The 21000-nt window shown below is 38.3% G+C and overlaps 1 protein-coding gene across 1 annotated transcript in view; it reads right to left on the bottom strand.

The window, feature by feature from the left end:
• Positions 1 to 18574, bottom strand: part of fgf11b (fibroblast growth factor 11b) — a 46530-nt gene extending 27956 nt beyond the window's left edge. The window contains exon 1 of the mRNA XM_084401436.1: positions 17163 to 18574. Within this exon, the coding sequence (XP_084257562.1) occupies positions 17163 to 17355 (193 nt within the window). The 5' untranslated portion in view covers positions 17356 to 18574. The remainder of the gene's footprint in view (positions 1 to 17162) is intronic.
• Between the last annotated feature and the right edge of the window lie 2426 nt (positions 18575 to 21000).

Here is a 21000-nt window from a genome sequence, read left to right as displayed (position 1 = left end):
GTGTGGGTCCTAACACCCCAGTATAGTGATGGGGACACTATACTGTCAAAAGAGCACCGTCCTTCGGATGAGACGTTAAACCGAGGTCCTGACTCTCTGTGGTCATTAAAAATCCGAAACGAGTAGGGGTGTAACCCCGGCATCCTGGCCAAATTTGCCCAGTGGCCTATGTCCATTATGGCCTCATCACTCTGTCTCCTCTCCACCAATAAGCTGGTGTGTGGTGGGCGTTCTGGCGCAATATGGCTGCTGTCGCATCATCCAGGTGGATGCTTCACATTGGTGGTGGTTGAGGAGATTCCCCCTACCATGTAAAGCGCTTTGAGTGCTATATAATTATTTATTATTATTAAAAACCAGCATGACACAGTAGTGACAGAACAGAGACACACACAAACACATATGGTGTTTAACAGCATTTAATGAAGCATGCCATTTTTTACTAATTTAGTTCTGCAAAGGAACATGAGTAAGTGGTGGGTTGGTCTCAGTATATTTAGTAATACTAGTGTTTGGACTTGTGCAGTCATATCCCGGCTAACAAGAATGTTCTCAGAACTTTGGCTAACGAATGAACAGACATTATTCCAGTAACGTTAATAGAACATTCATTCAAAGTTATCTGGTCTTTAATAATGTTCTAAAAACATTAGCACAAAAACATTATTTATACACTGTTCATGGAAGTTGTTTTCTGAAACATTTTCCCTCGGGTCATTTTGACCCGGTAAATATATATATTTTTTAATTGATTGTTCATCGGAGGGGTCCAAGACCACAGGACTTTTGTTGCACTTGAACCATGAATACACAAAAATAATAAAAATAAAAATGGATTCGAGGAATTTTGTGGTTGAAATTTAAAACTGAAACAAATCCTTCACTTGCGGGTCAATTTGACCCCCATAAGAATGAATGGAATGTGAGGAATGCTTCAGTACACATAGAAAAATCTAAAAATGCTATGAATGTCTTCATGTGTATCTGAATGCATACTGAAGTTAACTGACTTTAGGACAAAGCGGAACAGCTCAGCTATAAGGCCATCTAGTGGATATTTATTTAAAAAAATTTCCACAAGAGGTCAGCAAAGACACCCAATGTAAGATATTTTGAGCTGAATTAAAAGGTTTATGCATGAAATTTTTAGTTATTTTTTATTGTGAGTTGAAATTGTATTATTTATTGATCAAATGTAGTAATGTAGTAAGGTAAATAAAAGAAAAGAAAAACAAAAAAAATATCCAAAAAAAAAAACTGCATTAAAAAATAGATACATTTTTATAAAAAATAAAAATAAAATAAGCTTTCTGGACAATGTTTTTTTTGTAATTAAGTATCATCTTAGGGCTTCGGGTCATTATGACCCGTGAGGGAAGGATTTGTTACAAAACGCGAGGGAAGGATGAGGGTTAACATTTTCAATTTGTTTCAGAATGTTCAAAGAACATTCAAAAGTAACGTTCACATAATGTTTGCAAAATGATAAAATGGAATGTCCCCTAATGTTCATATAATCAAGAGTTTCCTGTATTTATTAGAACATATTTTTTTTTAGCTGGGATGGCATTTACGGCTCATATGATTGGCTAACAAGGTAGACCTCCTTTGTGTATACAGAGAATCGTTTGTGTGAATTTTTTTTTTAAACGAGGTTGAAAATGAGTGATACTAATAACAAATGGAAAAAAGAAGAGAAAGAGAATTGAAAGATGTTATTCTGGGAGCTGGATTATAGAGAACTGTATGAAAAAGATCCATCTCTGTGTAAAAATCTTAAAAGAGAGAGAAAATGAGGAAAGAAAGAAAGTGACCGCTCTGGTTTCCCCCCTGGGTGCTGTTTATCCGGCGGAGGTGAGGTGTGTGTGGGGAGTGGTAGTGTGCAGTGTCCATTTCCAGGCTGTTACAGATGGTAATTTTGTCAGAAATCACTGAGCTGCTGCCAACTCCAGGCTGGAGATACAGCAAGTGACGGTTGGTGTGCTGTGCCGAATCCTGCCTGTGAGGACCAGCTTTTATTCTCTCTCACTCATTCAGACTCACATGCACTGGATCAAAAACTGTTTGCAAGGATTTAGCAAACCAACTGTAAGCTGCTATTGGAGAAATAAATGCTTGAATTCTGTTTATGTTGGATTTATTTTATCTGTCATTATTTGTCTTTCAGCTTCTAATCTCTACAGTTATTTCACAGTTCCAAAACCATTTCCTTTTTTTCCGTGGAACAAAAAGAAGAAATTTGGAAGAACTGTTCTGGCAGCTCTTTTCCATTACAATCGAAGTGTGTTGATGCTGCCAGGGATGCAAAAAAAATCCTAAAGGGGGGCCATAAGTCTTTCATTTTCCAAGTCTTCTGAAACTAGTCGTTCTGAAGCTATGATTCGTTGAAATATTGCAATAGGACTGATCCAAATTGCAACAGTTAACAGATCACTTAAGGGGAAAAGTATCAGTGAATAAAATACTTCAATTGTGGTCTAATCCTCACAAAACTGTTTATTGAATTTATCAAAGGAGGTCAGAAGTATTGGAATATAGCACACAAGTCACATGTTTTATACATGATTAATGGTGTCTTTTTTGAAGCTTGAAATTCGGATTTGGAACAACATGAAGGTGAGTAAATGATGACAACATTTTTATTTTTAAGTAAACCATTCCATTAAGTAGAAGCAGGCAGTAAGTTTAAGTGTGTGTTCCATATGCCAGGCATTATATTGTAAAATGATGCACTTTATCCTGTTACACAACGCTGTGGTAATCTATTGCATTAGTGCATACATGTTCCCTATCAGGGGCAGGGCTCTATCTCTGTTTATCCCTCAGTGGAATATATGTTACACATTATACTGCTTTTAAACTTTAGTTCAAACTACCTCTTAGCTTAGTGTTTGTTAGGTAACATACTAAAGTCTTTGGCGTAACTGGCCAATCCCACTTTAGCAACTGTTGTCATTTACCAAACTTTTGCTCTTTTTAATGTGATCTTTTGTACTGTATGGCCAATGTTTTGGATAGATAAACAGTATTTTAAACGGTAAGAAACTTTTGAGTATAGCTCCTGTGCCCAAAAACATGCACGCAAACACTGTTCGACTTGACTCGGCGCTGCGAACAGCCATCACTGTGTGCCATCAAAGTATCGCGATAGCGATTATTAGAGAGCAGATGGTGAGGTATGCTTGCGAATCGCTCTCGCGGTACTTTGATGGCATAACGTTACATACACCGATCGGTTACACCTCTTAAGAGCCAGTTCTTTTAGGGTAACGTTACGTTTACGTTTACGGAGTAGTTTTTCATTTAAATTTTCCGCGTACAGACATTTTTATATTGTCCAAACTATCCCAATTCACACGGATCCGCGAAATCGACTAAAAACCCTGTATTCTACTGCCAGACCATTAGATGGCGATAAAACACTATAGACTGAAGCACGTAAGACGCATGTGCGTGACGTCATCGTCTTCAGAGATTCACGTTTTTGTTATTTACACAGAGACCGGTTTCAAAAACTTGCACTTTGAACCTCATTTTCAAAAGTTTGCATTTCCAGCCACCCAAAATTCCGTTTTCATGTAAACGAACGACCAAAACCATACAAAGTTTTACGTTTTTAGTTGAAAACGGTGTCGTCACTGTCGTGTAAACAGCCCCTTGTGAATTGTTCAAAGAGCCCTCTGAATCATTCAGAGCGGTTACTGGATCAACACCTGCACTGAACTGCTACAGAATCATCACTAATGTATGTGGAAATGAAGTAAGTTCCGTGTACTTACAGTTCTGTGTTTCCGAAGTTCAGTAGTTTAACGTTTTAAAATTAAGAACCGAATCAAATTAATCAACATTATAGAGTGTCAAGTGTTGGTGTCATTTTCGAGAATCAAACCACGCCTCCACGTAGGCTAAGTTACGTCACTAGACTACACCAGTTACACGATTGTTTTTATGTAAGGAATTAAGAAATTGTCTGAAAATTGAATGAAATATAACATTTTGGTATAATACATCAACATATGTATGCGCTCCCGTATCATTTAGCTATAATATATTTTAAAGTTTTTTGTTGTTTTTTAAAGAACCAGTCAGGAAAATAGGCGGGATTGTATCTCAGGCAACGAGTTCATTTGACACCGTGCAATATCATATTTCTAATTAACGTCCCAGTTTTGTACAAACCTTGTTTTTACTTGTCAAAGAACAGATTCATTTTGGTTGTCTTTGCATTCAATTTTTCTTTGCATTCAAACAAACACTTCTAGAACATTCAGGTGAGTAATCCATAGTTCATTAACCTCATTAAAATCACGTCACTAACAACAAACCTTTAACGCGATATTTGCTCTGAAGAGTCCAGAGACATTCCTACATTTTATGTGAATAATGAATGATCATTAATGTTATTGAGCTGTAAAATAAAACTTGCCGAAGCAACCACAGATGTCCATGACATTAAAGTCTACTTTTGACTGTTTCAAACTGCATCTGCAGCTTACAAGCTACACATCTTTCAGGTCATTTGTAATTTTTTAATTTTTTTATCAATGGTTTTGTCTGGCTAATTCCTCTCACTTTCTGCAATTTTAGAAATATTTGGTTTGCCACCTGACACAGAAGTTGCCTACAAGGAATCTTTGGTGACCTGCTGCAGCTCTGTCCCTAAGCTTTTTTTTTAAAGACTAATTTCCCAATCCTGGTCTTGGAGCACCCTAACACTGCACATTTTTCATAAGCTTATGATTAGAGATTATTTATTTATAAAGGTATCATAACTTCATATGTAACCTATAGATTTTACACTTGTATTATGTATTGATTCAGTACTTTATCCTATATGCAAGATTGAACAGAATATATTGATGCTGGAAACATCAATGTTTTGTGTCCTGGAAACCTCCAAAGACTCTTTGGAGGTTTCCAGGACACTTGTGCAAAATCAACTTGAGACTGCAAGGTACCAAGGATATGACTACTATTGATGAGGTTTTTAGGTGTGTGTGAGTTCACACATTGATTGTGGCAAGGTAAACTTTTTCATGGTTTTTTTTTTTTTTTACTTTCATGTTCATTTTATCTGTTTAGGTTGAAACTTATCTTGCTACCATTTCTTCCTCCAATCACAAAAGGTCACAATAGGACAGCAAAAATTGGTTCTCCTCAGGCATTTTTTGACGTTTCTGAAGGTATTTTTCAATTGTGCAATGTGCCTTTTTTATTGTAAATGAAAGTGCAGATTGAGTCTTGCTTTATTTGTTCATCTTGCAAGAATGTTTTTTTTGACAATGCTGTTTTACCTTTCATTTCAGGTTGGCACAAACATGCAGATCTTTGTGTCTAGTGTTAACACTTTCCAGCCTTTCCTACTCCGCATTAGGGAACACAGATCGAGTGTCCAGAAACTCTACATCATCGTGGACAAGAAGGCAATTAAAAAGAATATGCAAGTGTCTTTGACATTGATGAACTCCTCAAAGCTCACTTTGTATTCAGCACATCATACAGTGAGAAACTTCATAGTTGCACCGCAGCAGACATCAAGAATAAAGGAACTGAGGTACGTTTATGATGGTTATTGATTGGTCGGGAATGATCGTTAAATGTTAAACGGTTTAAAACGTAAACATTTTCATCTAGTCCTCTTTGAAAACATGAGGAGAGTTTTTTACTCTCCAGTATTGGCAATTTAAATAGCTTTTTTTGCTTGTTAAAACATGTGTTTTTTTTTTCTTTTTCTTTTTTTTTCTTGGAACTTAAATTTTGAGGTTACCATACAGGCTGTGTGGAATATGACTATAGTTTTACTTCTAGCTCATTATACTACATTGAGTAGCTATTCCCTCTTATGTACATTTTGATCATGAAGACATCGTTTTTTTTCATTTTTTATAACATGCAGATTGTGCACAGGACTAAGAATGTGTATTTAAAAAGTAAATGGTTACATTTGATTTTGTTTGATTTCTTTAAGCAAGTTTTCCACTTAATTAATATCCAACCAGAGCAGTGTTGCAGATGTCACATTGTCAATATTGTTTGTGCCATTTTTCTGACCTGCAAAAAAACAACAGTACAATTTTTCTCATTCTCTCTCTTTCTATCTCGACACCCAGCTTACAGTGATGCCCCTTTCACCCCTAGCTCTGTCTAATTTAATCTCACGCATCGATGACTTTTAATTAATATGATTGGCTGAGGTATTCTCGTACTGTTACATGGTATTTTTCTGACTTTCTGAGGGTCACAGACGCTAGGGAAATAACCAGCAAACGTACAAACCAACAATCCTCTCTAAACCAGCAATCCTCTCTATACAACCAACCCCTACTGGGAGAAGAATGAAGCAATGTTGGCATCATTAGTGAAGCATTGATATTCCCTCCACTAGCTACAGTGATACAAATGCAGCAATGCTAATCATGTTCCTGCTGGTGCTTTCCGGCTTTGTCTCTTGCTTATCTTCTGCCCACTTGCGATATCACACACACTATAGATGTCCTCTTCAGCCTGCTTGCTATATTGATATTGCTGTTTACTTCAAATGTGGCAGCTCCTCAAGTCAGACAGAAATTACAATAACCAAGATGAAGCCTCCATGTGTTCATTCAGTTGTGTGTGTGGTTTGATCAGTCACACAGTAGCAGAGCCAGAAGTCGCACCCTATTTTCCTTCTGGTGTTCAGTGGATCGATAGAGGTTAACTGTCAAGCAACCTTTCGTGTATGTGCATGGAACGTGTATTTGTGTGTGTTTATTGTGTGTATGTGGAAAAGAGTGTCTGGTACACTGTGGTGTGCTGCCTTATAGCTGTGAGATGCCGACTTACCCCGTAATGATAAGAGAGTGCAGAGTAATTACAGGCGCTGCTTCAGTGAGCAGCCAAGGGCATCTGTGACTCCCCTCCCTGACTAAGGCCAAACTACCAGGGCTTCCCTCAACCTTTATTAGGACTCCCCACCAGTCCCCTCTCTCTCTCTCTCTCTCTCTCTCTCTCTCTCTCTCTCTCTCTCTCTCTCTCTCTCTCTCTCTCTCTCTCTCTCTCTCTCTCTCTCTCTCTCTCTCTCTCTCTCTCTCTCTCTCTCTCTCTCTCTCTCTCTCTCTCTCTCTCTCTCTCTCTCTCTCTCTCTCTCTCTCTCTCTCTCTCTCTCTCTCTCTCTCTCTCTGCTGTCTCTCAGCTGTCTCTCAGTCTGCATCTCTCAGCAGTTTTTCCCCTCTTATCTTTCTCACGTTACTCATTCCTCTTTTCTCTCTCTCTCTATTTATTCCTCCTTCATCAGATCTTCCCTCTTGGTTTGTTCTCTTTCTTATCTTACCCTATTTCTTATACTTTCTATCTTCTACTGCAGGGGTTTTCAATGTCTTAAACAGTAGGCTCCCCCACAAACACCCGTTCAGTTTCCACAATGCTTCATATACCTATGAGGATGGAAAACAATTGCAGTAGACCAAATTTACTTAGTATTTAGTTTAACTGTAATAAAAAAAAAGTTAGCTCTTAGGGGCTTCTAATCATGTTATTTGAAATGCTTGTATGCACTGCAGTTTTCTATTTGCTTCTTTAATTCCAGTTGGCTGCTTTATTTTTAAGTGCACAAAACCTAACAACTTTTTGGCATGTTTTTCTTTCCAAAAATACCCACATTTATTAGATATTAATTTATTTTTCTCCATAGAAATGAAAGCTTTATTAGTTTTTCCCTTTTGTATGGGTTAAAGATGACTGAAAAAAGTTAATTTAGCTGAAAACCAAAAATAAAGGTTACATATTGCTATTCTAGCATTATTTGGTCATGGTGAAGCGTGTCCACTTTGCTGACATGTTTTTCTGTTGTAGCTTGTCCATGTTGTTTGCACAAAATAGATACTGACACAGTCAAAACGTGTCATTGGAGAAGCGCTAATTAAACATCGCTGCTTTTTTTTTTTGCTTTGCTTTTTTTCGGTGCATTAGTAATTTTAAGTTCTCTTTAAAAACATTTTAGAATCCTTATACTCAACCCTAAACATTAACTACCCATCGAATCAGATTGAAATGATAATTCCCAAACCTTAATAGTAAAATCTGATTGGTTGATCATAATGTTGTTCTAGGTCCATCAAGATTGTTGATCTACGAACATATTTTACTTTTTGAAATCTATGTGAAAATATATCCTTATGTTCTTCCCATCTTCATCATCTCTTTACTTTCTTTAGTTCTTAACCATTGCTCTCTACTGAATCAGGTCTTTTTATTTCCATCTGTATGTTAGATTAACTGTGTGAAGTATCAGCGAAAGTAGAAAATGGAAGGAATAAGTAAACTAGGCACCAATGTGACTTGCTCTAGCACACATCCTCTAAGGATGCAGTATTTCTAATGCCATGTCTCACAAGAACCAACTGGATGAACATTACTGAGTGTTTATGGGTATTAATCTTTTGCAGGTCAATAATCCAGTCAGACTTTTCAATATTTCTGTCTTGTATGTTTGACATGACCTTGTCAGCATCATTGTGTGACCTCAAGGGGCCATCCCCTGAGATGACAGCTGTGTCAGATTCAATCATCGTTTATTTTGAATTGACAAAATGAGAGATTGAAAGTATAGGTAAATGCTGACCAGCGAGCTGTAGAGCAAGCTGCTGAATGCTAAAAATCTGAATGAAAGGTGGTTTTACATGCTGGTTTGGTTCTGGTACTTGTGGTGGATGTTAAAGCAATCTGACTCTCTGGGATGACAGCCCAAGAGTAATGGAGCCTTGCCTGATCATGACGTCAACACCAGGCACTTAAGTGCTCAGAAATTACTGAGGTAAATGTCTAACTTTTCTGTCTGCTCCTCCTTATCCTCTGCCCCTTCTAACTAACACACACACACACACACACACACACACACACACACACACACACACACACACACACACACACACTTCTTTTGTGTGTCTCCCTCTTGTTAGAGGTCAAACTCAATCTGTCCTTGTCAGGTTTAATCAAAGTATCCACAAATTCAATTTCAGCTGCTGTGTGAGAGAGGCTATTAAGGCATTCTTTGTCATTCGCAATGTCATTAGGCTGTGAGAAGAGAGGGCATGGGGGTGTTTCCGATTCTGATGCATTTACTCATCGTTTTAGGGTAAATAAAGCCCAAGTGCTCTCTGTCAGTACCTAAAGGTGACAGAATTCCATTACTCTCTGAGATACGATATGTGAGACATGAATGGTAACATTAAGAAGACTCTAACAAATAGTGTTCAACAGTCAGGTTCCGGAAGTAAAACATTTTTAAAGATAACTTACAAACCTTTAAAGCTTTATTGTGAGCTACAACGTTGTTAATCAATAGTATTTGCTCCTATTGAAGCCGTCAACAATGCATTATTTCAACTTTGCTTTAAAATAATCATGTTTAACAGTGGAATTTGTGGTGAAAAACCAGAAAATACCGAAAATTCCACCAATCAGAGAGTCGAAACAAGCAAAACGCAGAAAAAGATTTCTTTAGGTCCACCCACTCCCATGAAGCATAGCGAATGACGTAATCAAGTTAGTCTCCCTACACTCAAAATAATTAAATATTTGGACATGTGCATATTCTGCAATACACTTATATTTTTTATATATAATCAACATTTTTAAATGAGTAGTTTTAAATTTCTCGATTGTTTTTTAATTCAGTTATGCTGTTGGCAATGCTTCATAAGATTGTGTTTTTTTCCCTCACTAAAGCCATTAAAGAGAGAGTTCACCCACAAATTTTCATTTACTCACCCTCACCCAAAAATGTTCATTTACTCACCCTCAAGTTGTTCCAAACCTGTATAAATTTCTCTCTTCTGCTGAACACAAAATAATATATTTTGAAGAATATGGGTAACCAAACAGTTAATGGGCCCCATTGACTTTCATAGTATAGAAAAAATACTATGGAAGTCAATGGGGCCCATCAACTGTTTGGTTATTGACTTTCTTCAAAACATCTTCAGCAGAAGATATAAATTCAGTTTTGGAACAACTTGAGGGTGAGTAAATGATGACAAAATGTTTATTTTTGGGTGAACTATCTCTTTAAGGACACAGTCTTGTACCTTTAGTGTTTTTGTCTGATTTTCATATACTTTTTGCTTCAAATGAAAGTTTGTGATGTTATGATTCACCTCGTAGCTGGTTGGCTTGGTCCATGGCTTAAAACGCTTTAACAAAGACTTTTCTTAGAATCCCTATGGGAGAAATGAATGGAAAAAATACTTCTAGAACCAACTGCTGAAAAAGTGGGCGGGCACTATTGCATAGTGATGGGGAGTCGATTCCAAAAAAAGGTTAGAAAATGTATCATGCTTTAAGGATGTTTAGTTATTTTTACTGGAACACAAGAGATAAGTACTTATTTAAAGTCCCCCTGTGGTTAAAGCCAAGCTATTTATGTTGTTTATGTCCATGTGGTGTTTGTAATCTGCTTTAAGACAAACCATGTGCAAATTCATAAGTCAACACCATTGCTGAGTATTTTCTCCTTAAAACTGAACCAAAGACAGTCTAAAAATCGCGGTTTGAAATCGTTGGTCTTTCTGAGGTCACAAACTACCTTGTAACTAATCACTTTAACTAGTGGATCTCTGAGCTGGTGTGAGTGAGTGGAGGTGGGGCTAATTTGTAGATTGATAGAACTGTGTATACTAAATGAGGCAAGGGTGTAGAGTTACATTCAAGCTATTTTAAGGCTTGGCGAAATTTTGGTTTTGTTTTTGAGAAAAAAAAAATTTAAATGTAATTTTGGTGATGAGTTTTAAGGGATACAATCATGGACTACAGGGGTGTTCTTGTTCCTCAATTTGGAGGATTTTCTTAGTTTCTCTTATCTCCAGGCCTTCATATCATATCACAAATGTACCAACTTTTGTTTTCTGCATCACTCAAACAAATAGAACCTGAAGACTGTAGAGACTTCATAAAATCCTCTGAAATGAGGAAAAACATAGCTTACATTTTGTTCGTATGCACATAATGCTTCTACAGTGTTGTTTCCTTCTTGAAACAGCTACATATACACTTGCATTGTCTGACTTGAAAAGTTACTTTTCCCCCACAAAGCTCAGCAGGCTTTACCGTAACCAAAAATCTCCATGAAGATTAAGCATTTTTTATTCTTGTATACTACTAAGCTCTGCTGCCCCCACAAATTGTAGGTTTTTGCCCCAAATACCAAATTCAGCTTTGCAAAGATTCTTTGCATTAGAATCTTTTAGCCTCGTTTCCATTTATAGTACTTTTTTTAAAAAAAATTTAGCAATGATGTTTAATGAACATGATATGTGAATTTGCTCCAGCATGAATTCACTCATACTAATTACAGGCTAGTGGCATTTATCTCAGTGCTGCCTTCTCTCAGATCTCTTTCAGGCAAATTTAGTCCTAATCTGATCTCTTCCAGACTGATGGAACTTTTCTTCAATCTGTTAAGTCCAGCACTCCAACCCAGAGGCGGCACATCCGCAGCACTGAAATAAACCTTCAAAACAAAAGCATCAATCCCCTCAGCTTTAATTATCTTTTCATCTGGAATTACATTTTTGATAGATTATGAAACCCTTCCCAATCTTTGGTTGTGTAACGGCATAAGCTGATGTTTGTATGTTTGGCGTCCTCAATATCAACAAAAGAGTCTGGGAAACTCTCTTGGCTGCTGTTGCAGCCGCAAAACTAATCGGATATTCATTTCATACAGATGGTAGTGAGCAGTGATTGCTGCAGCTGAGATTTGTCAGGATTGGTGCTCTCAGGACAGCCAAATAGGAAGACGTTTTGGAGTTCCTGTGTTAGTGGTCGGTCGTTGTATATCTTACACTCTACAAAAAGTCAGTAAAAATAAAGCACAATGTAAATGTTAATGTAAATTAAATTTCCGTATTGATTTTTTCACAGATGTGTTAACCATGTTTTGAATTACACATTGCATTGTGTTGTGTTGTAGGGTTAAAGGATATGTCTGTAAACTTTAAAATGACCAGTGCCTTCTATTTTTCTATGGATTATTTTCTTACATGTCAAGTATTTGTTTGTTTTTTTACAGTGCATCCACTCAGAAACTAAAATATGAGTTACTATGTGACCCATCTGAAACCTGTCACACACAGAATGTGCTAATTATTCAGTTAATAGAGCTTGTAAGGGAAACCCAGACCTTTTAATTCACTTTGGAAGGCCACTAGCTGAGAATAGAATAGATCAATGCTGTTAGAATGGAGAATGCCTCAGTTAATATTAGCACCAATAAAATGTGTGCAGTAGAGGCCATTAGTTACATTTGGGTTCTCTTTCCTGACACATTATTAGACTCTTTCAAATGGTCAATCACACGTCGTCCCACCGGCCCTGACACGTGGATCGATAGTGTTAACCGTCTAGTATTATGACTTGATGTCTTTCATTTCTGTCATATTTACTTTTCCAACATCTTTATTCACTTTTGCCTCTAGGATCGTCTAGAGGGAGCAGCCACCACACGCTCACAGTAGATCTTTTTTTCATTTGTTGACTAACAAACTCAATAGAGAACTACATCTTAATTCATTAATTATTTGAACAAGTGCTGTGTGTGAGCTCAGAGCGAGAACAAGCAAAATTCTGTTTAATCGACTGTACCAGCAGTTTAATAATCAATACTGTTTCTACTGGTTACATCCCTTATTAGGTTACTTTACTTTATTTCTAAGAATATCATTTCAAATTTACACAGAATACAATTAAAACTTGAATGATGTTAATATATTATGTAAAAAAAAAAAAAAGATTATGAAGCAAGACATTTCAGATTTAAATGTAGAAATGTGCTACATTTTAAAGAAATGTTACAGCGCTTATATATATTTTTTCTATACAAAAGTGTGTTGCTAAAAAGTTTAAAATGTTACATTTAGCTGCTGGTCTGAACTAGCGAAATTACAGTGGGTGAATTTTTTTTTTTTTTTTTTTGGTATAAACAGTCTTTGTCAAGTAATGTTGCATCCATTCTGCAAACATTTCTGAGTTTACCCTCTTCTTGATCATGACAGAAGTTAGATAAATTTAATATAGCTTAGAAAAGTTTAGTATGCAATTTTGTTACATAACGTGTAAGTCTTGTGGCTGTACGTTGTGTTTATCCCTATGCAATGTCTTGCCCCATAGACTTTTATTGTAAGTGTGTTAGTGTAAACACAATATTTGTTGTGACAAACTGAGGAATGAAAAATTGTTTTCTGCAGTAATCAAAAGCATGTTCATAGAGCATATGTGAACTTGAACTCTGAATGTTCTTTTAAGTTAGTTAATATACCTTATTTATTATATAGTGTATTTGTATGAGTGTTTTATTTTATTTTAACAAACAAAAATGAACACAACCTTCATGCAGTGAACGTACATGCTGCCCATTTTAATTGAACAAACTCTCTGTCAGAACTTTTGCTTAATCATCAGTGATTTTTTTTTTCTGAATTCCCTCTGCATGCCCTTCTGTCATTTGCAGTGACTCACTTTTTGTCTTTCCAACTATCTCTCCTCTTTCTTCTTCCCTCCCTCTCCTCATCCTCTTCCATCTCTACTTCCTTCCTCTCCGCATTACTATCTCTTCCCCTCTCTCTTCCTCCCTCTCTCCCTCTTTCTTTCTGACCCCTGGCACTCTCAGTACTCGGATGAGAGGCTACCTAACACTGTGCAGTGTGATCAGGTGTTGTTGAGTAAGCAAGATTGACAGCCCATCTTCAGCGGTCAGCTTAATGCTGTCCTCCTCCAGTGCCACGTCCTCGTGCCCTGAGCGACTCCTTTAGACTGAACCCTGCTGCATTCTCCTTACTACACATCTGCAGACCTCATCTCTCTTCTTTTTCTTTTGTAATTTTGAAGGTGAAAGGTGAACTTTTCTTTCAGCTACAATAGCCTGTTACTAGCCACTCTAATACTTTACCATCTCATTTTAATTCTAATAAGGCATCCAGTATTTAGCACAAATCACTAAATCCTGGCAGCTGAAAGCTTACATTAGCACCATGAACATTTCCTTAATCAGAATGTATACATAAACAAGTGAACTATATTACGACAGCTTTTTTTTTTTTTTTTTTTAAGCCAAATGTTTCTCAAGCTCTGGGTTGACAAGCTAAAATCACCCACTACTGTGGAAGTAGTACAGTACTACCCCCCCACCCCCAAAAAAACATCTCAGTTGGCTGGTTGCAGGTGTTAATTTCCCACCTTAATGTTCTGTGAGCGCTGGAACTGTACGGCAATGTTTACACAACAGCAGAAAATGGCTATCTGTCATTTGTCACTTTTAGAATGATTAAATACGGTTACATTCACAGTTTGTTTATTAATGCCAGTGACAGCCACATTCTGTCTAGCATTCAGAACTCGCAACTGAATTTTGAGAGTGAGTTTGATTTAGTCTGCGCTGTGATCTGAACCGTATTGGGCATCTAGTTGGCCGTCACGCCATAGACTGCGATAGTCACTCTGCAGTGCACATATGCTTGCTATGTGAGGTTCTGGTAACTCACAGTGACGGAGATATGAGCAAAATCTCATCCAAAGGTTTTGCTCCAGGCGCTGTTTTTCACCATTGTCTTATTAAAAATAAAGCATTGTAAGCTGCTGTCAGATAATTAGTATTTGTGCCTTTTTTTTTTTTTACTTATTAATTTATTAAATAAAGTCATGAAAATAATTTCTGTTGTTAGGGAAGTTGCCATCTTTGATATTTTCTTTAGACACTGCAGTATCACCATGATTTCAGGTGTTACTCACAGCTATCGAGAATAGAAAATTGGCTTGACTGATGTTATTCATTCAAATACCATATTCAATCCACTCCTGTAAGGTGTTTTATCTTAAAGGAAAATTGTGTACCCTTTGTGAGGGGTTTTCTCGCTCCTTTACTGATAATAATTGGTTCTCTCATGCTGTCTCTCTCCTCCTCTATAGGAGATTTGTTGTTGAATAAAGCCAAACACTCCGCAGAAGCCAAGTGCTCCATAAAACTGTAAAGGTGTAAAACAGCCACTGCTATTAAGAGAATGGTTTTTGTGTCTGTGTGTGTGTGTGTGTGTGTGTGTGTGTGGGGTTTACGTTTCTATACCATCTCCACTTTGCGTGAAATTGGGCACTGGGCAAACGGAGAGGGTGATCATTGATTAATCAGTATACGTTAATGAGCTGCATCGATCGAGAGACCAGTAGACTCAGCGCCGACCTCAGATGGTGTGAGACCGCGACGCCATTTTAGAGCAGCAAGGGAACCCATCCAAAGCAAGTGACTCAGAGAGACAGGTGTGCGTGAGACAGATGTGTGAAGGGTGTTGCGGGTACAGCAGAGGCGTGACACTGTTATGATGGATGCATATGGATCACTGATCTGACAATGCAGCAGTGATCCAATGATCCCACACTGCTGTGACTAGGTGATGCCCACTAATTTGTCAATTGTTGGCTGCTTCAGTTCACCCAAAGTGCTATGGGTTGAATTTTGAAGCACAACTCTTTGTGTTTTGGATGTTGATGTGCTGCTTAGTAAGCTAATTAATTAGCTTAACCAACAGGATATCATTTGTTAATCAGATTCACCAGCTAGTTGCTTTTTTCTGCTAGCTGGTTTTAGATTCAACATTTACCAGCAGGGGCTAACAAGGCCATATTAACCGTCCAAACCTTGACCTCTGGGGGTAGACCAGCACTAAATCTGCACTAACAATAATAAACTTGTCTAGACCAACAGGGTTAGACAAGGAAAGACCTGCAGTAGTAATTTCACCTATCCTAGCAATGCAATATTATATGTAGTTCCCTGAGCCAGTTTTTGTGTGTTTGCATGTGTGAAAATATATTTGCACTTCAGTATGTCCCTAAACCACATTATGCTAACGGTGCTGGACCGTAATGTGATAATGTGTTCAGTAGATATCAAAGGAATGTAAATATTACAGAACGCAGTCCCAGGAGTAGGACTGGATATCAGCGTTAATTCAGTATTATAGAAGTACACGCGCATGCACTCTTTCACACTCATTTCTGTTCATACCCATATTTTTTCTGATGATTGCAGTGTGGAGCATTTCATGCTCATTGGTGAGAGAGGCGGATAAAGAGGCAGATTAATATCCCTGACTATAATCATTTTCATTTATGTACAAAACACCCACTATCTCTCACACACTCACTCACTGTCTTATCTCTTTATCCTTTCTCTCTTTTATCTTGTTTTTACATTGACAGTTCTTTTATTCAGTATTTAGTTATTCAGTCTTGGGCTATGGCATCAATTTCAAAATGTCATAAGCATTGGTCCCCATTATTATCCAAAGACATTACAAAACTCACAACCAATGGCAGGGATTCAGAACGGAGATGTTTCTGTTTCAATAAAACTGCTAGTCAGAGTTGTGGACATTGGTTGTTTTTATTTTTTGCCCTGTAGGTTGACATAACAATCGCAGAGATTCTGTCTCAGTATCAGTGCTGTAATCAGAGAGCGTGCTGTTTTTTTCTTTTTGGCCAGTGGCAAGGTTACTGGAACTAAAACATGGCCGGAGTCCAACTTCCAATCTCATAGCCCTACTGAGAAACAATATTTTATGGAACACAATTGAAATTAGGTATTAATATGCAGACATGCTTGCCCATGTGTGAACATAGAAGATATGAGGTAATAATTAGCATCCTAAGGGCAGGTCTTAATGCAACCCAGAATAGCCTGTGCATGTGGGACGCTTTGAAAGACTGTAAATCACACCTTATAAAGGGCTTGCCTCTTCCAGCTCTGTTTATGTCATAAAATAGTAGTCAATCCCCTTCTTCCTTTATAAAAGTCTGAATAAATTCCATGATGCTACAACTTCATGAGCTTAGTGATTTCTCCTTTATGTGACCTGTGAAACATTACTTCACAGAGACGACTGTATTTCAGACCAGACTGTATTTCAGCGTTGTATCCCTACATTTGTACCACAGCCAGTTTGAACTTGAGCGTGATTCTGAAGTGGCATTAGAGAAGCCAAGAAGAATGACATCAGTTTGCAACTTTAGTTCAAAACTTTTTTCATTCTGCTCTTTTGGTATTTCAAGAAAGCAGTTACCTTTCTTTTTTTTTTAGATGGTAGATTTGGTTCCAGAAGTGAAAAGTGGTTAAAATAGAAAGTTACAGATAAACCTACCTGGTCTTTTCTCTGTTCTTCCTCTTCGACCGCCACATAACCGTACTTTTGATATGAGAACGAGAATTTGTTTCTGGCAAAGAGACTTGTTGCTCTTGGGGCACGGCTTGCGTTTGTTGGCTATCGGCCGGTTGGCCTGGTCTTCCTTGACTGCCCGTTTTTGTCTGATGAGAGAACTGGCAAGTGCTGCCATCTTCCCCCCCCCTCTCACCTATAGGAGGGGGGTCTCTGTTTGCTTAAGAGACCCTCTCTGGATGCACTCGTCTTTTTACCAGCAGCACAAAAAGATAAAAGTCAGGGGTCAAACCTTGCGTGGAGAGCCAAGAATTCAGGTAGGTTCCTCACGTGGCCGTGTGTTTCCCTCCAGTAAGGGAAGAGGTTAAGTTCTGGTCCACTCACAACCTGTCCATGGTTTGTCCTTCATTATGTTTGTTTCTCTAAATACATATTGACACCACAACAAATCCTTAAAACGTAAATCGACGTCGTCACATTTCCACAAAAAGATACAGAAAGCGGCTGACAAAGTCATTGTTGCGACATTGCCGACATATTTGCCCCCCCTCTTTCACTCCTCTCCCTTCCCCTCCCCTTGTGTCTTGTTCCTGAAGACGAAAACACTGACAAAGCTAAAGTTTAGCACACAGGAACGATGAGCTTTCTCACCCACACACGGTTGGTCCTTGCAAAAAAGTTCTTTGCTCACCAGCAGCAAAATTATTCGACTCAAATCAGGAACAGATCCGGTCAGAAACTGCCAGATGGTCAGCCTGCAGTCCCTATGGCTAACTTTAGTTGTGCTGGCAAAAAAAAAGAGAATAATCTCAAGCGGTAATCCAGTGCTCCCACGTCCAGAGGCACTTCTGCTTCAGCTGCTGGGACGGACAAAGCCCTGAGTCGCAGGACGGTAGCCGGCAAAAGAAGAATGGACTCTGAGAAATTTCCCTTCTGCCTCTTCTGGCACGCGCTATCTCTCCCCACACCCCTACATTACCCCCACCCCCCCCCCCCACCCCAAAGCCAGCGAGCGTGTGGGTGTGTGTGTGCAAATCCAGCGGCTACCACCAGTAAAGGTGACATTCATAAGAGAACAAGTGAGGGAGGGTGAGCGGGAGCGAGAGCGATCGAGTGAGGGGAAAGAGAGCGAGTGAATGTAAAAGAGAGTGAGAGAAGAACAAGAATGATGAATGAGAACAATGGAGGATAGAAAACAGAAAGATGAAGGGAGAGAAAAAGAGGAGGGTGAGAGAGAGTTAACACTACTGTTCTTTCTTCAGTCTGCCGTGTCTGTCCTTGATGGGTTGAGTGGAGGAGAGAGAGAGAGAGAGAGAGAGCTTCAGGTGCCAATGGTGACAGTTTTCAGTCACCTCAGGAAAAACATCGCAGTCGTGCGTTCCGAGTCAGTTATCACTGCCAAATTCACACACTCGCACACACATTTATCCCCCTCACGCATCTCTCTCTCTCTCTCTCTCTCTCTCTCTCTCTCTCTCTCTCTCTCTCTCTCTCTCTCTCTCTCTCTCTCTCTCTCTCTCTCTCTCTCTCTCTCTCTCTCTCTCTCTCTCTCTCTCTCTCTCTCTCTCTCTCTCTCTCTAATACACACATCCTCGTGTACACAATCACTTTTAGGGGATTAGGATTGTACCACTTTTATTGGTTTAGCGTTCAGTTTCTTGCCGTCCTTGTGCTGGGAGTGCTTCACGTCTGCTGAAGGTGTAAAACTAACGCAAACAGAAAGACTTTCACGGTCTTATCTTTTTCTCTTATCCTCTTTTTTTCTCATTTACTTTATTGCTCTGGATCATCTAAAAGCTCTTTTCCCTTCCCTCAGTGTCCCCCCTCCTCCTTCTCATTCTTCTTTCTGACATCACTGCAGTTTCGCTTTTATCTCAGTGTATTTTCCAGTCTCTTGGCACTCTGCAAATACAGCATGTGAAATGAGCGGGACCTGAGGGGCGGTTTGCTTAAAGATACAGACAGGCACTGAGCGTGTGTGTCAGGATGGGTGGCTATCTCTCATTAATAGTGACACAGACAGGTAGATACAAAAATAGTCTCTGCTCTACCGTGCCTTCATCCACAAACAAACATGCTAGATTCCTGTGTACATTCACTACAAATTCACTAAACAAACAGTTTCACCACTTAAGTGTGTGGTACATCAGCGCAAAAAAATTTAACCTTCTTATTCATTAACCATTCACACTCACTTTTAACCTGGTGCTACATGTGCAAATAACACCATGCCATGACTATTTAAATATTTAAAAAGTCTATATTGACCTATTATCTCTTGCGTAAAAGCCTGCCTTTTTTACTCTGTCCTGTCTGTGGGTGGTAAAAAATAAAAAGACTTTTTGTTAGATTTTTTTTTTGATTTTTTGTTGATAATGGTGAATGATGAAGAAGAGCAATAAAAAAGTGCATAAAAACCTGCTTCAGGTGTTTGGTTTGCAATGGGGGAGTGATGCCATTCAGTCCCTCTGCATGCAAAAATGTGTACGCTTACAGACTAGTAAATATACGGTGATGTGATTTTGGAGTGGGATCATCTTTGCTGGTCCAGGAACAAGGATTCCTATTAATCATTCTGTGGTTATTATGGCTATGGCTGGGGTTAGGGACTTGTATAAGATTCTAATCAACCTTTCTTCAACCAATCTTTTCTATTTGATTTTAGCGATAGTTTGTGCAAGGATGTAACCAAATGTTTTGAGATTTGGCATGTCAAATGTTAATGTTTAAGAATCTGCCTGTAAAAACCCAATCTTGATAACCATTAATCTAAAAATATCTGTCTCAATCCAGGAATGTTGTCCCAACACTAAAGGTGTTGATCTGCCTTCAAAGATTTGTTTCTTGCACTCTCACAAAAATAAGTTTGCACACAAAAACATATGAATAAGAAGAAACAAGAAAAATATGAATAATTAATTATAAATATTTGGATCAGTTAAAACACTCAGTATTGATCGTCTATCAACTCTCAAAAAGAATATTTTTTTTGTGGCCACAGAAAAATAACACTTTCTTTGCATGTAGCTGTGATCATTGTTAAAGGGATCATTGTTATTCACACATACATGGGTAAAATGGAAATAAAGCTATGGAAAAGAGTAATTTAACCATCTGAATAGAACCATCAGTTTCTTATTTCAAAGCACCTTGTTAACAAGGGGTCTACAGCTTATACTTATCCTCTGTTTAGCTAGTTAAATGTACAATACTTGCAATGCCTTAGCCGTTGAACGAGTGTCCAGATGCAGTCTCAGGAGAAAGTCTTGATGATTCAGTAAGTTGATGGTGTTGAAGTTGCAATCAATTTCTTCCGTGTTGAACAAAATAAATGATGAAGAACTTGTGAGGTTAGCCTGACTCAGTCATTTTCGGGAAAGTTACAATAGTTGTAACTTGAGGCCACTTCGGCTGTGCACCGGAGGAAAGGTCTGGTGGTCAGACTCACTGGCGTGCCTTTGCTGCCATTATAACCAGGGTTTCTGATCTTTTTGTGGGGTTGTCACAGGCACCTTGTTTTTGTGGTTGGGTGAGGGGGTTTCCTGGATAATTCATTAAATAAATTAATAATTGTGTGTCTGATTGGTTCAGTCGCTGCAATCATAAAGAACTCTCTATAGATTATTCATGAGGGACCACCCATGACCATGATCTCTGTGCCAAACTGCTCTGTGATTATCATTGATTGTATGGATATGCAGTGCTAAGAAGTTTAAAATGTGCCTAGTGTAATTGAATCTGTCTTGGCTGTTTACCGTGTAGTGATAGCAAGATCCTTCCACGACATTAAAAAAAAGCTTTTCAGTGCAACCTCAATAAATCA

This window comes from Rutilus rutilus, assembly GCF_951802725.1.
Source record: "Rutilus rutilus genome assembly, chromosome: 25".
In the NCBI taxonomy this organism is placed as follows: domain Eukaryota; kingdom Metazoa; phylum Chordata; class Actinopteri; order Cypriniformes; family Leuciscidae; genus Rutilus; species Rutilus rutilus.
Note: the sequence above shows the minus strand (reverse complement) of the source record. Positions and strands in the feature narration are given on the sequence as shown.